At 41.9% G+C, this 12,153-nt stretch overlaps 1 protein-coding gene across 3 annotated transcripts in view; it reads right to left on the bottom strand.

Moving 5' to 3' along the window:
• Positions 1 to 12,153, bottom strand: part of PDE1C (phosphodiesterase 1C, calmodulin-dependent 70kDa) — a 718,015-nt gene that overhangs the window by 372,619 nt on the left and 333,243 nt on the right. For 2 of the 3 annotated variants that reach the window (XM_006887614.1, XM_006887613.1), the window contains exon 2: positions 1,805 to 1,831. The exons of the other annotated variant lie outside the window; for it this stretch is intronic. In XM_006887614.1, the coding sequence (XP_006887676.1) occupies positions 1,805 to 1,831 (27 nt within the window). The remainder of the gene's footprint in view (positions 1 to 1,804; positions 1,832 to 12,153) is intronic. 3 annotated transcript variants of the gene reach the window in all.

Raw genomic sequence — 12,153 nt, 5'->3', positions numbered from 1 at the left:
CCATACTCATTATTGTATTACGTGGAGAATCTACCTTCATCCTACATCATCGCCTAAATATATACTACTCCACCAATCAGCAAACAGTATCAGGAAAAGAGAACTTTATTAGGGAGGTAAATTCCTATAAACAATGAAAAATGGGCATTCCATTGGAAGTGGAAGGCCAAACACTCATACACCATAACTCATTTCAGAACTAGACTTAGGATATATTTTCACCTTTAAGAGGCACACAGGTGAAGGCCAAGGCCGGGACTTACTGTGTGACTTTCTTACTTTGGGAATGACTTACTTTGCCTACATTAAAGGGCAGGCAAAGCACATTTCACAACTCTGCAGAGGCTTTATCTTTTTCCTTTTCTTTTATTCTTGTTTCTTATTTTCTTATTTTATACTAGCTTATTTACAAAGTTCGAATACACTGTTTTTCCATACCAGATTTTTCCCATTTCCTTCACCCCACCCACCCATTCAATTGTGCAACTCGATGATTACTCCCTTCCTTTTCCCACCCTCACCTCTCTGCTTCCACCCTCTGCCCCTTCCTCCTTGGATCCTCATACTCATTCTACCATAATGGTTTTATACAGTATTTGTCCTTATGGGGCTGAGTTAGTCCACTCAGCATAATGCTCTCCAGGTCCTCCTCCTACAAAGTTAGGTAGTAATTTACAAAATCATTGCTCCTGCGTGCTGCATAGAATTCCACTGTGTAAAGAGGCTTTATCTTTACAGGTGCAATACATCCATAAAGTTCTATCAACAGCTTAACTCATTGCCTTGGAGTTGGCACTGACTCATAGCTGACCCTCCAGCAGATTTTCAGAGGCTGTAAATCCCAAGGTAGGAGGTTGTACATCTTTCTCCCATGGAGCAGCTGTTGGATTCCACTAGCTGCCTTTGGGTTGGCAGTATATCTCCTTACCCACCAGGTCACCAGAGCTCCCTAGGGGGTACATGAAGGGTGACAAAAACCCGATTGTATTTTAATTTAAATTACCCTTCCCACTGGCAAATTAAAAATCCACCACCATCTTTAAAGGAAACAAGCTCTATGATGTAGTCTGTAGGGAATTGTACTACTAACCAAAAGGTGGCGGGTTTGAATCTACCCACAGCTCTTGAGGAAGAAAGATGCGCAATCTACTTCCATGTGACTTACAGTCTCTGAAAACCCACTTGAGGATCAGCTATGAGTTGGCTCCAGTTCAACGGCAATGAGTATCTTTAAGAGACACTGTGTTCAGGAGAGGATCAGGGAAAATGAGGGCAACTCTCAATGAGATGGATTAACACAAAAGCCACAACAATTGATTCAAACACACCACTGATTGAGGGGAGGGTAAAGGATGAAGTAAGATCTCTTTCTCTTTAACATAAGATCACTATGAGTCAGAACTGACTCACTGACTAAAGCAGCACCCACTCTTACATCTGTACCTATACTCTGAGCTCAACAGTATGAATAGTAGTACTTCTATGTGCTCCAAACCAAGCCTAATGTTTCTTTGGTCAAAGTAAAATGACTTAACAGCCCAGTAGTAACAAGCTTTTTAATCTACAGGATTCACTCGCCAGAGAAAATATATACCAACAGAGCAACACAAAATGGTTGCAATCAAATTTAATTACAGCAGCAATCTCAACCAGAAGATAAAGCAGGCCACTCGCTAGGAAGGCACCAAAAGATCATTTATTTCAATTAATCTCTACCATGGAGCCAAACTTGTGAGATTTGGGCCACAAAGGACTCGACCTCCATGACCCAGAATGCAGGCCTGGCTCAGGAAGACGCTCTTACCTCTGGGAAGTTTTCTTATATTTCCTCCTGTAGGAAAAGAAGCATAAACACATATCAGAAAATAGTTTGTGGCAAGCAGTAATTTAGAAAACCGGGTATTGTTCACGAGAGATGGCATGATGTGAATACTTTCTAGAGGGTTCTTTCTGAATTTATAGATTACTCCATTATTGTGCGGTCAGATTTAAATAAACAAAGTTATAACAGTTTAAAAAAATAGCAACCTAAAAGCTCAATGGTTCTGCCCACTAATTGTTCTTTACTCTTTAAGGGTACTTCAACATGTTCAATCAGATCTCAATCGGATCTGGCTTTCACAGTGGTTTAAATTTTCAGTGCTTCCATTCAGCAAGTTCTTGAGATGAGGAAGGGAGAATGCATGAATTAAATAACTGGAAGAATACCATTAAAGCATTTTTTTGTCTGATACATTAGTTATTTGTACTGTCACTATCATCATTGTTATTTTCCTCATGCAGCACAGAGGCCTTTTAAGAATGTGATTTGTAAAATGCACATGTGTTAATTATACAGCTAAGTCATAAATAGGCCTTCAAAAAAAGGAGGGAGCAGTGAGACAATAACAAAGTCCAGAAACAAAAGTGCAAACAGCATGAGTCATTGGCTAACTGTGGGTTCAAGACTCCTGAAACAACACTTCTCCAGGAATCAGAAAATACCTGGCATCTGACCTTGGACAAGTGTCTTGGGGTTTGAGCTTTTCAGTCCATAAAAAGGAGGTAACAGTACTTGCCTTAACTACCTCACAAAGGTATTGACATTAGGGTATTTATGAGGAAAATGGTTTCCTAAGCATGGCATCTCTATATTATACTTCTCTTCATGGTGGTGTTAATTTTAATAGACTCTGGAAACCCTCAACCAAGGCTTTAATAGATTCTTTCATCAGATGGAATTAGAAGAAAGGAAGTGCCATGTGAGGAGAGCACATCTCCTGTGGCACATCCAGGAAATGTAACATGGCCCACAGGCCTGAGTTCCACACCTGCAATCCTGTTACAGTCACTGAATCTACGAAAGTCAAGTCATTAATTGCCTAGTCAAGCTGTACATTCTTTAACAGAAAAAAAAATAAATGTCACAGCTACTTCAATTTGAAAAGCACTTATTTTCTTGGCTGTAATACTTTTCAGTACTGGTGGTATAATGCCTAACTTACTGAACTAAAATGTAGGCAGTTCAAATCCCCCCTGGTGCTCTACAGGAGAAAGATAGGCAGTCGCTGTCAGTAAAAGACCAGAGACTTGGAACCTGATGCAGAGTTGCTGTGGTTGAAACCACCTTGACTACAACAGTCTTTATGAAACAGATCACTGTGTCTTTTCTCTCTTAGAATGCCTGAACGACAGAGGAAGCAGGTGCCAATCTCAGTCTTGCTGAGAGGACAGTCTGCCCAGCTGACCCTTCCAGCTTTTCCTTGTGGGGGAGACAGTAACCTGTACACCTGCCACCCATTCAGCAATGGCCCCTGTAACCTCACAAAGCACACACTTTTCTCTAATGTCAAACCTGGGCCACCACTGAGAAGGTAAAAGGAAGTAAAGTGGATATTTACAAATTCTTAATGATTCATAAAATAAATCACAATACTTCTTAGAAATATCTGCTACTATCTTTTCACAAAAATTCTTCTATAAATAACTCCCTCAAGCCCTTTTGTATTAATAACTTCTGTGTTTGAAACAGTCAACTAATTGGGTTGCATACACAGTGCTCCTCAGCATCGCAGGAAGGTCTAACTCAGAGCAGTATTTCATGGGCTGTAGCTGGAATTATTGATTGGCCCGTACTCACTCACCTCGTAAGCAAATTAAAAGACTGCTTGTCTTCATTGAAAAGCAATGTCTATTTAAGTTCAGAATGTTTTGATGGAAGCAAAGGCTACCTAAGATTTGGAATGGCATGTGTCTGTATGTGTGTACACACATAGAAGAGTGGCCGTGATGGGCCTGAACCTCTCCTAGAAGCCTTATGTGCATTATCCATTTGCAGGCAGGCTGATCACACTGAGATTCACTGACCTCGAGACAGGAGGATCACTAAAGGACAAAGAGCACTGACTCTCAATAGCCAAAAGCTTCCCTAAATTGTCTGCAGCTGTGCAATCTAACAGAAGCTTCTCAACCCTGAGCTCTTACTTCCTTAATCCCCTCCTGGCCCCAAGCACAGCGACCTCGGGTGTCACAAAGTAGAACTACACCATTAGGGTTTTCTTGCCTGTAATTATCCAAAAACAACTGGAGCAACATGTCAACAGAGAACTGCCAGATGTGCAGGCTGGGTTTAGAAGAGGTCGTGGTACTAGGGATATTACAGTTAATGTTAGATGGATCTTGGCAGAAAGCAGAGAGTGCCAGATGAATGTCTATCTGTGCTTCATTGATTATGCAAAGGCTTTTGACTGTGTGGATCACAAGCTGTGGCTGACTCTGAGAAGAATGGGAATCCCAGAAAACTTGGTTGTTCTTATGTGAAACCTATACTTGGACCAAGAGGCAGTCGTCAGAACAGAGCAAGGAGAAATTGCATGGTTCAAAAATGGGAAGGGTGTCCACCAGGGATGTATTCTGTTTCCGTACCTTTTCAATTTGCATGCAGAACAGATCATCCAGGACGCTGGGCTGTACAAGGAGGAATGTGGCATCAGGATTGGTGGAAGAGTCATCAAAACCTGCGTTTATGCAGATGACACAACCGTGTTTGCTGAAACTGAGGAGGACCTGAAGCGCTTGCTCCAGAAGGTCAAGGACTGCAGCCTTCATTATGGATTGAAGCTCAACATCAAGAAAAGAAAAGATTCTCACCACTGGGCCAATTGGCAGCATCAGTATGGATGGTGAAGAGATTGAGTTAACAGTTTTCATTTGCTTGGCTCCACAGTCAACACTCTTGGTACCAGTAGCCCGGAAATCAAGAGATGAATTGCATTGGGAAAGTCAGCTGTCAGGGACCTCTCCAGAGTACTCAAGAGCAATGATGTCAGGTTGGAGACTAAGGTGTGCCTGATCCGAGCAATTGTGTGATCCTGATCTTTGCCATTTCATGCTATGCATCAGAGAGCTGGACAGTGACTGGGGATGATGGTAAGAGAATTCGTGCTTTTGAGCTGTGGTGCTGGAGAAGAGAGTTGAGTATACCAGGGACTGCTAGGAGAACAAACAGGTTTGTCCTGGAGTGGGTGAAGCCAGGTTGCTCCTCGGAGGCAAGGATTCTGAAGCTTTGTCTGACATACTTTGGACATGTTGCAAGGAAGGACCAGTCCTTGAAGAGGGATGTCATGTTTGGGAGGGTGGAGGGACAGCGCAGGAGAGTAAGACCTTCAATTACATGGATCGAGTAGGTGTGTAGGAGACAATGAAGTTAGCACAGGATAGAGCAGGGTTTGGGGCTCTTGTACACAGGGTTGCTATGAGTCACAAGCAACTCAATGGCATATAATAGCAACAACAATCTTTGCTCTCCATTGCCACTGAGGCTCATACAAATCCTACAGGAAAACCTGCTCCCAGAGGATTTCTGAGGATAAATATTTACAATAGCAGCTGGTGAATGAGAATTGCTGTCCTTTTCTCCTGTTAATCAAGGAGAAAACCAAAACCAAACCCATCACCCCTGAGTCATCCTGGCTCCTGGTGACTCTCTAATGGGTTTTCAAGGTTGTTAATCCTTAGGGAGCAGACAGCTTCCTCTTTCTCCTGTAGAGCAGCTAGAAGACTCTGACCATGAATCCTTCTGGCAGCCTCGCATGTAATGGACTACATCATCGGCCTCACTTAATCCAGAATAAGAAGGATGAAAGCAGCAAACCTGAAGAGATGATTCAGGAAGCTCTGGTGGCTTAGTGGTGTAAGAAATTGCTCTGCCAACCGAAAAGCACTTGGTTCAAATTCACCAGATGCTCCACGGAACAAAGGTGGGCAATCTCCTCCAGTGTCAATTACTGGCTCTGAAAATTGGCTGAAGGGTCAGCTATGAGTCAGCTGCAACTCAAAGGTACACAGCAACAATAAATGATTCTGTTCATAGCAAGCATGGATCTGCCGGAGCAGGGTGGAGAGGATCAGAGGAAGCAGTAAAAAACTACACTGAGGTGGACATCAGAATGTTTTTAAAGTGCTTTATCTGGTTCTTAATGGTGAAGGCTTCCAAAGAACTACACATATTTATAAATGTGAACATCACATACTCCAAAATCAGATGACTTGAGGGTCATTTCTGAGAGCCTGGATAAAAGACAATCAACTAAACATTGATGTTAAATGATAAAATACCTGGCAGTCTTTCATTTTAGAAGTTATTTTATTTGAGTAAGAGTCATATGGGTGCCACAGTAATGAAGTGACAAATAGGCTTAATATTCTAACAAGCTTTCTCTGAAAAAAAAAAAAAACACAAAAACTAGTGCTCAGAGGTGGGCACAGAGAGGTCTGTTGGGATGGGAAGTTCAGTAGCCTCCAATGCACAAGCAATGAGAATTCTGTCTACATAATTCCAAGTCTCTCTCCTGGGTTTCTGTATAATGATGACTCACACAGACGCCATCACATCCTGTCTCCAGCCTTCCAAACAGATAAGTGCCTTTGCTGATCCACAGTCAGACAGCTCTGGGAATCTCAGTTCTTAGTCCTCCTCCTCTCAAGGGAGAAGCGATCAGAAGACAGACAATGAAGCGTCCAGCCAGGCCCTCACAGCTAACTAACTGTGTGTTCTTCGGACTGCGGGTCACATGTGGCTCACTTGTGGGAAAGGGGCCTGAGAGAAAATGTTGTAAAGAACCATGAAATGAGCAAAGATGTAAGCAATCATCTGATCCTCTGGTTTTGTTTTTCTCTGGCATATGAGGTGCAGACGGAACAGAACTGGATATATCTGTAGAAATGTCGACTGGCAGTCTTAAATTGTGGGTGAAAATACATATGTTGCTGATAATGGCGGGTCCTAGTATTTCTTTTCTCAGTCCAACCAGTGATTTCATTTCCCTGTTGCATATGTTAAGACCTAGATTTGCAAAGCGAGGCATACTGATTGCTACTCAGACTTTTCTATAATCGGAAAACTAAATTGCAATGAGAAAATACATACAAACTTAAGATCTCCTGGCACTCTCTGTCAAACTTTTTAGGAAGTAAAAGACAGTAGACAGAATGGGAGAGAATTTCCCCTATTGAATTTGAAATCTTGAACTACTTTGAACTCGGTAGCTTAAATAGCTACAAAATTAACATCATTATCAACCAAAAGAGGCAAAGGGAGGCAAAAAAGTAAAAAGTAAAGGGGTAGTAAAACTTCGCTCTCACTGAGAATCATGACCCAATAATTACAAAAGAGTTATTTCTGTTTTGAAAGGCCCGCATGGCACAAATGGTTAAGTACTCACCTATTAACCATAATACTGGAAGTTCAAAGTCATCTAGAGATACCTTGAAAGAAACATCTGGAAATTTGCTTCCAAAAGGTCAAAGTCAAGTAAACGCTACAGAGCACAGCTCTAATTTGCACACATGCTATCACTGTTAGTCCTAGTTAACTGGTCAGCAACTAGTTCAGTAGTTTGGGGTTTTATTTTTCATTCGTTGTCTCTTTCCATTTTCTAGAAGCACTGGGGAACACTGTCCCACACACTCATGCCCTTTCATCAGCCATTGTAGAGGGGGCGGTCCTCTTCAGGGACAGACTTCTCTCAAGAACACAAAACTTCACCAAGTTTCACCAAAAGTGAGGAATGAGTTTTAATTCTACTGAAGGAAGCTTTGGAGAGCAGGGTTTAGTGGTAGGGATGAGGAACTGGAAGTATGGGGGAAGTCCAGTCTTGAACTGAGCTGTACACGAGACAATCCATTTTTCATTCACTCCTGGAAACAAGTGTATTTGCAAGTGTGTCTGTTAAGTGTTAACTCCCTCTGACTGGGCTGTGGCTTGAGAAGAAAACTCTGAGGAGAAGGTGATCAAATCCAAATCAAATAACACAGTAGGAAACTACATGGAGCTGTCCTGACTCCCAGAGCAAATCCACTCAGCGCCTGACTCCCACACTCCCACACCAACATGAATCATTGTTGTCATTCCCCCTCGTCTCGGGCCCTTTGTCTGCCTGTGAACAGCTGGCCAGAGTCAGGAATCCAAATTTACTATTCATGCCTGCTCAGGGATGAAGGGGGGCACACCTCATCTCCAGTTCCAGTGCTTGGATTACTAAGAGGCCTGTAATGGAACCCCTCCCCAAAGAAAGCAGAAATCAACCCTCTAGCTAAAAGTCCAGTGTTTAAAAGGGGATGGAATTCCAAAATCTCTGTAGATGTTCATTGAAATGAAAAATAAACAAACTAAATTTAAAAAAAAAAAAAAGAGAGAGAAGCCAGGTGAAAGATAAAAAAAAAGGGGGGAGGAATGATAGAATAATCAGTCACATCTACAAAAAAATAAGGAGAAGGTTTTAAGGAAAGAAAACAGAAAATAAGTAGCACACATATAAGGTCCAAGAAGTATGTTTTGTATGAATGATGTACCCCTCTATTGACGTATTAGTAAAAGAGAATTCTGTTACTTCCCTCCTGGGACCCCAGCTACTATTTAAATAAACACCAGTGAGAAAGGTTGGAAATAAAAATATTTCTGAATATCTGCGACAGCATTGCCACTCGGAGACAAATACAAAGTGTTAATACGAAAATCTTACTCTCCACAGAAATATCCTTGTAATTAGAGGAGATTTTTCATTCAGTTGCCTGAGATATGCTACAATTCTCTGCTTTGTTTTTCTCATGAGAAACTACCTTCTGAGGAGTTTAACATCCATTGCCCAACCTATTAATCCCATTCTCACCTCTCTTAAACTCTCCTTCTTAATTCATCAATATCTACTCCAGGAAGGGGCTATAGTATGGATCATGTGGCATCCCTGGGAATTACACACTCAGCTGCTAGTCTACCTCCTGGTTTGGGTCTACCCTACCCAGAGGCTCCTGGAAGAAAGCCTGAGTGATCGATTCTCAGGATATCAGTCACTGAAGATCCTACAGAGCACAGTTCTACTCAGGCACAGGCAGTATCACAACAAATAGAAACTGACTCCCAATACAACTAGTTGTACTGGTCACATAAAACCCAAGGTAAATTTAAGCTATTGAAATATTAAACTTAAATATGAAATTATTCCGTAGGTTTTGTGCTGGAATATTAAATTTTACTAAATATTAAACAGGAAGCAGAGGTCCTTATTTTCTCTACAATCGTATATCACAACAGCATCGTCTGGATGAGCCCTTTCTCTGAACATAGACCTGGTAGATTTCAATACAGTAATTTGTAGTTGGTGGTGGTGGTGTTAGGCGAGTTGAGCATGATTCACTGTGACTCTATGAACAGCCAATCTGAACCTTGCTCTAGCCTGTGCCGTCCTCATTATCTTTAACACCCTATAATTGCTGAAGTCACTGTGCCAACCTGTCTCATTGAGGTTCTTCCCCTCCTTTGTTGACCCTCCATCTTAACAAGCATGATGTCCCTTTCCAAGGAACAGCCTCACCTAGCTACATGTCCAAAGTATAATGAGGAAACTCCACCATCTTTGCCTCCAAAGAGTACTCTGGATTCACCTTTTCCAAGACATATCTGTTTGTTCTTTTGCAGTGCATATGGCAAAAATCAGGCCCGTGTGTAAAACACAGAAAAAGCAACTAGGGATGCCTTGGGGTCTGGTCGAACCCGTCTACCCACTTAAACCAGATGTATGTCCCCATCAAAGTCTCCTTAAGTGGAGTTACGCTCACTAAGATTATGTCGAATCTCCAAGAACTGAGTACACTGGGCAAGTTTTTGTTTTTTTTTTAAAATCAAAGACCAATTCCAATCAGCAGGTTTATAGACAGAATGGCAGTTCTGAGTAACATTTACAATAATTAATCCTTACTTTCAACATCAGCTACAAGAGGACTCTAATTTACAAAAGTGTTCCTCACAGCTCACAGCGGGTTTTCTGAATAGCAAGCAACTGGAATAAAGTAATATACTTGGGAGAGCTTTATATAAAAATTGTCAGATCCTTCAAAATCATCTTCAGATAAAAGCCAGAGATGAAAAATGTATGGCAATCTGAATTTGAACCGATCCTAAAGCACATCTGGAGCTTCTTTAGCGGATAAATATCCCTCTATCATATTTACTTGGGGTATCTATCATAAAACCAAAAGTGTAGGAAAATTATTACTTAAGTATTTTGGTTGTTTAGTATATGGATAACAAGAGCTTAGTGTTCTTTAAGGAGCACTAAGCTCTAAGTGACTGAGGTGATGGGGGTAGGTGTGTTGGAGACAGTAAAGATAGCTCAGGATAGAGCGGGGTTCAGGGTTGTTGTGCACTGGGTCGCTGTGAGTCTCAAGTGACTCAACGGCACATAACAACAACAACAAGCACTAAGTATAGTAGGGAGATCTGGTAGCCTAATGGCAAGAGGCTGCACACAATTCTGAAGGCACAGTTCCAATCTACCAGCTGCTCTGCAGGAGAAGGCTGGGCAGTCTCCTCCTGTGCCATTAACTGCCTCTGAAAACCTGCTGGAGGGTCAGTTATGGGTTGATTCCAACTCAATGGTGCACAATAACAACAACAGTGGTACAGTTGTTAAACACTTGCCTGCTAACAGAGACGCCTTCAGTTACTAATTCATCAGGCACTTTGTGGGAGAAGGAGGGAGGCAGTTTACTTCTGTAAATATTTGCAGCCTTGCAAAGCCCAAGGTTCTATTCTGAGGGTGGTGTTCCTTGGATGTCCAATAGTGACTCCCACCCCAAAACGTTCAGTGCATGCTTATGGTGACTCTTCTATGACCTTTTAGGAAATGAAAACTGAGGATCAAAAGAATGTTGGGTCTCATTCAACATAGGGGTCTTGGAAGACACTAGGAAAAGAAGGAGCGAGGGTCACTTATGGAAGCCCTTAAAGAGCAGAAAAGATCATGAATGAGACAGAACTGATGAGAAAGTTGGTAGGGACCGGACCAAGAAAGAGAAGCCCAACCATCCACTGCAGGCATCTCTAGAAGAGAAGAAGGGAGGCTGTGTCACTGAACAAAGCAAGAGGGCAGCAGCCTCTGCCCAGCCCAGCTCCACACAGTCCGCCAACCCCAGGCAGGACTCCAGGTTTGCCTCCTGCCCTGCAGTTCCCACAAAATCTCATCCTGTTTGTCTTCCTGGATCACTGCCTGAATCACAGTCTCCTTCTGCTCATGGAATGCTGGGGGTGACCCTGCCCATCTCCTGAGGTGTATTTCTACTCCAAACCGACTTTGACGTGGTCTGACATCAAGCAGTTGATATAAGAAGTCCAAAGTCTCTTTGTTTTATGAACTGAAACCTTAGCTATCTGGCTCTGAAAAGAGCATCTTTACTTATTTTCTTGTGAGGTTATAACAACAGTAGAATTACGATTACTAGCAAAGTATGGTGTTCAAGACACTAAGCTGTACCCTCTCTGAACATTAAGCTTTGTTCTCTCAATTCAGAAAACTTATACAAATATAAATTTAGTATTTTTCATGCAGAGAGATATGTGTATATTGGAAAAACATACAGATAATACAGAGACAGATAAAAATTCATACTCAGATATGGATACAATGTTTGTTTTCTTACTTTGCTGAAATTTGTCTAGTCAAACTCCAGGTCACCTCACCTAAAAATTATTTCAGCACATTTCCTATGAGTATCACATACAGACTACACACTTGTCCCCCTCTCAATGATCTCAATGTATATAACCAGCTTCTGGACACTTAAGCTAAAAAACAAAACCCAGAAGTTATCCTAGATTCCATTTTCTTCCTCATTGTCATATCCAAGTCCAGTGGATTCCACCTCCTGAAAAGCTCTCAGATCCAACCCTGCCAATGTGCAATGGCTTCCCACAGCCATGGCTCCACCGTCAGAGAGATGAAGCAAGAACGACCTCTCTCCACCTCAGTCTTCACCAACTATTTTGTTACCGTTTACACTGCAGCCACTTGGCTTCCTCAAATTCACCATTTCCTCTTAAGTTTGGAATACACTGCATGTGAATCACTTAAGCAACTTCTACTTAAATCTTCACTTTAACCAATCTCTGTTTAAATCTCACTATTCAGAGGAGCATTTCCCAATTCTTGGACTTAGGTCAGCTTCCTTCTTCTATTTTTCATAGCATTGTGTCCCTCATGTGTCAGTAATCATACATTCATGGAATGACTTATTTGCCTCTACTTGCAATGTCCCTGAAGGAAGGAGATTTTTGGTCTTGCTTCACAATGTAGCCTTGATGCATGATGGTGTTGTGGTTATGTACCGAGTGGGAACCAA

The sequence above is a fragment of the Elephantulus edwardii genome, unplaced genomic scaffold (genome assembly GCF_000299155.1).
Source record: "Elephantulus edwardii isolate Elephantulus edwardi_28Jun2011 unplaced genomic scaffold, EleEdw1.0 scaffold00059, whole genome shotgun sequence".
Classification (NCBI taxonomy): Eukaryota; Metazoa; Chordata; class Mammalia; order Macroscelidea; family Macroscelididae; genus Elephantulus; species Elephantulus edwardii.
This window is presented reverse-complemented; position numbering and strand designations above follow the sequence as displayed.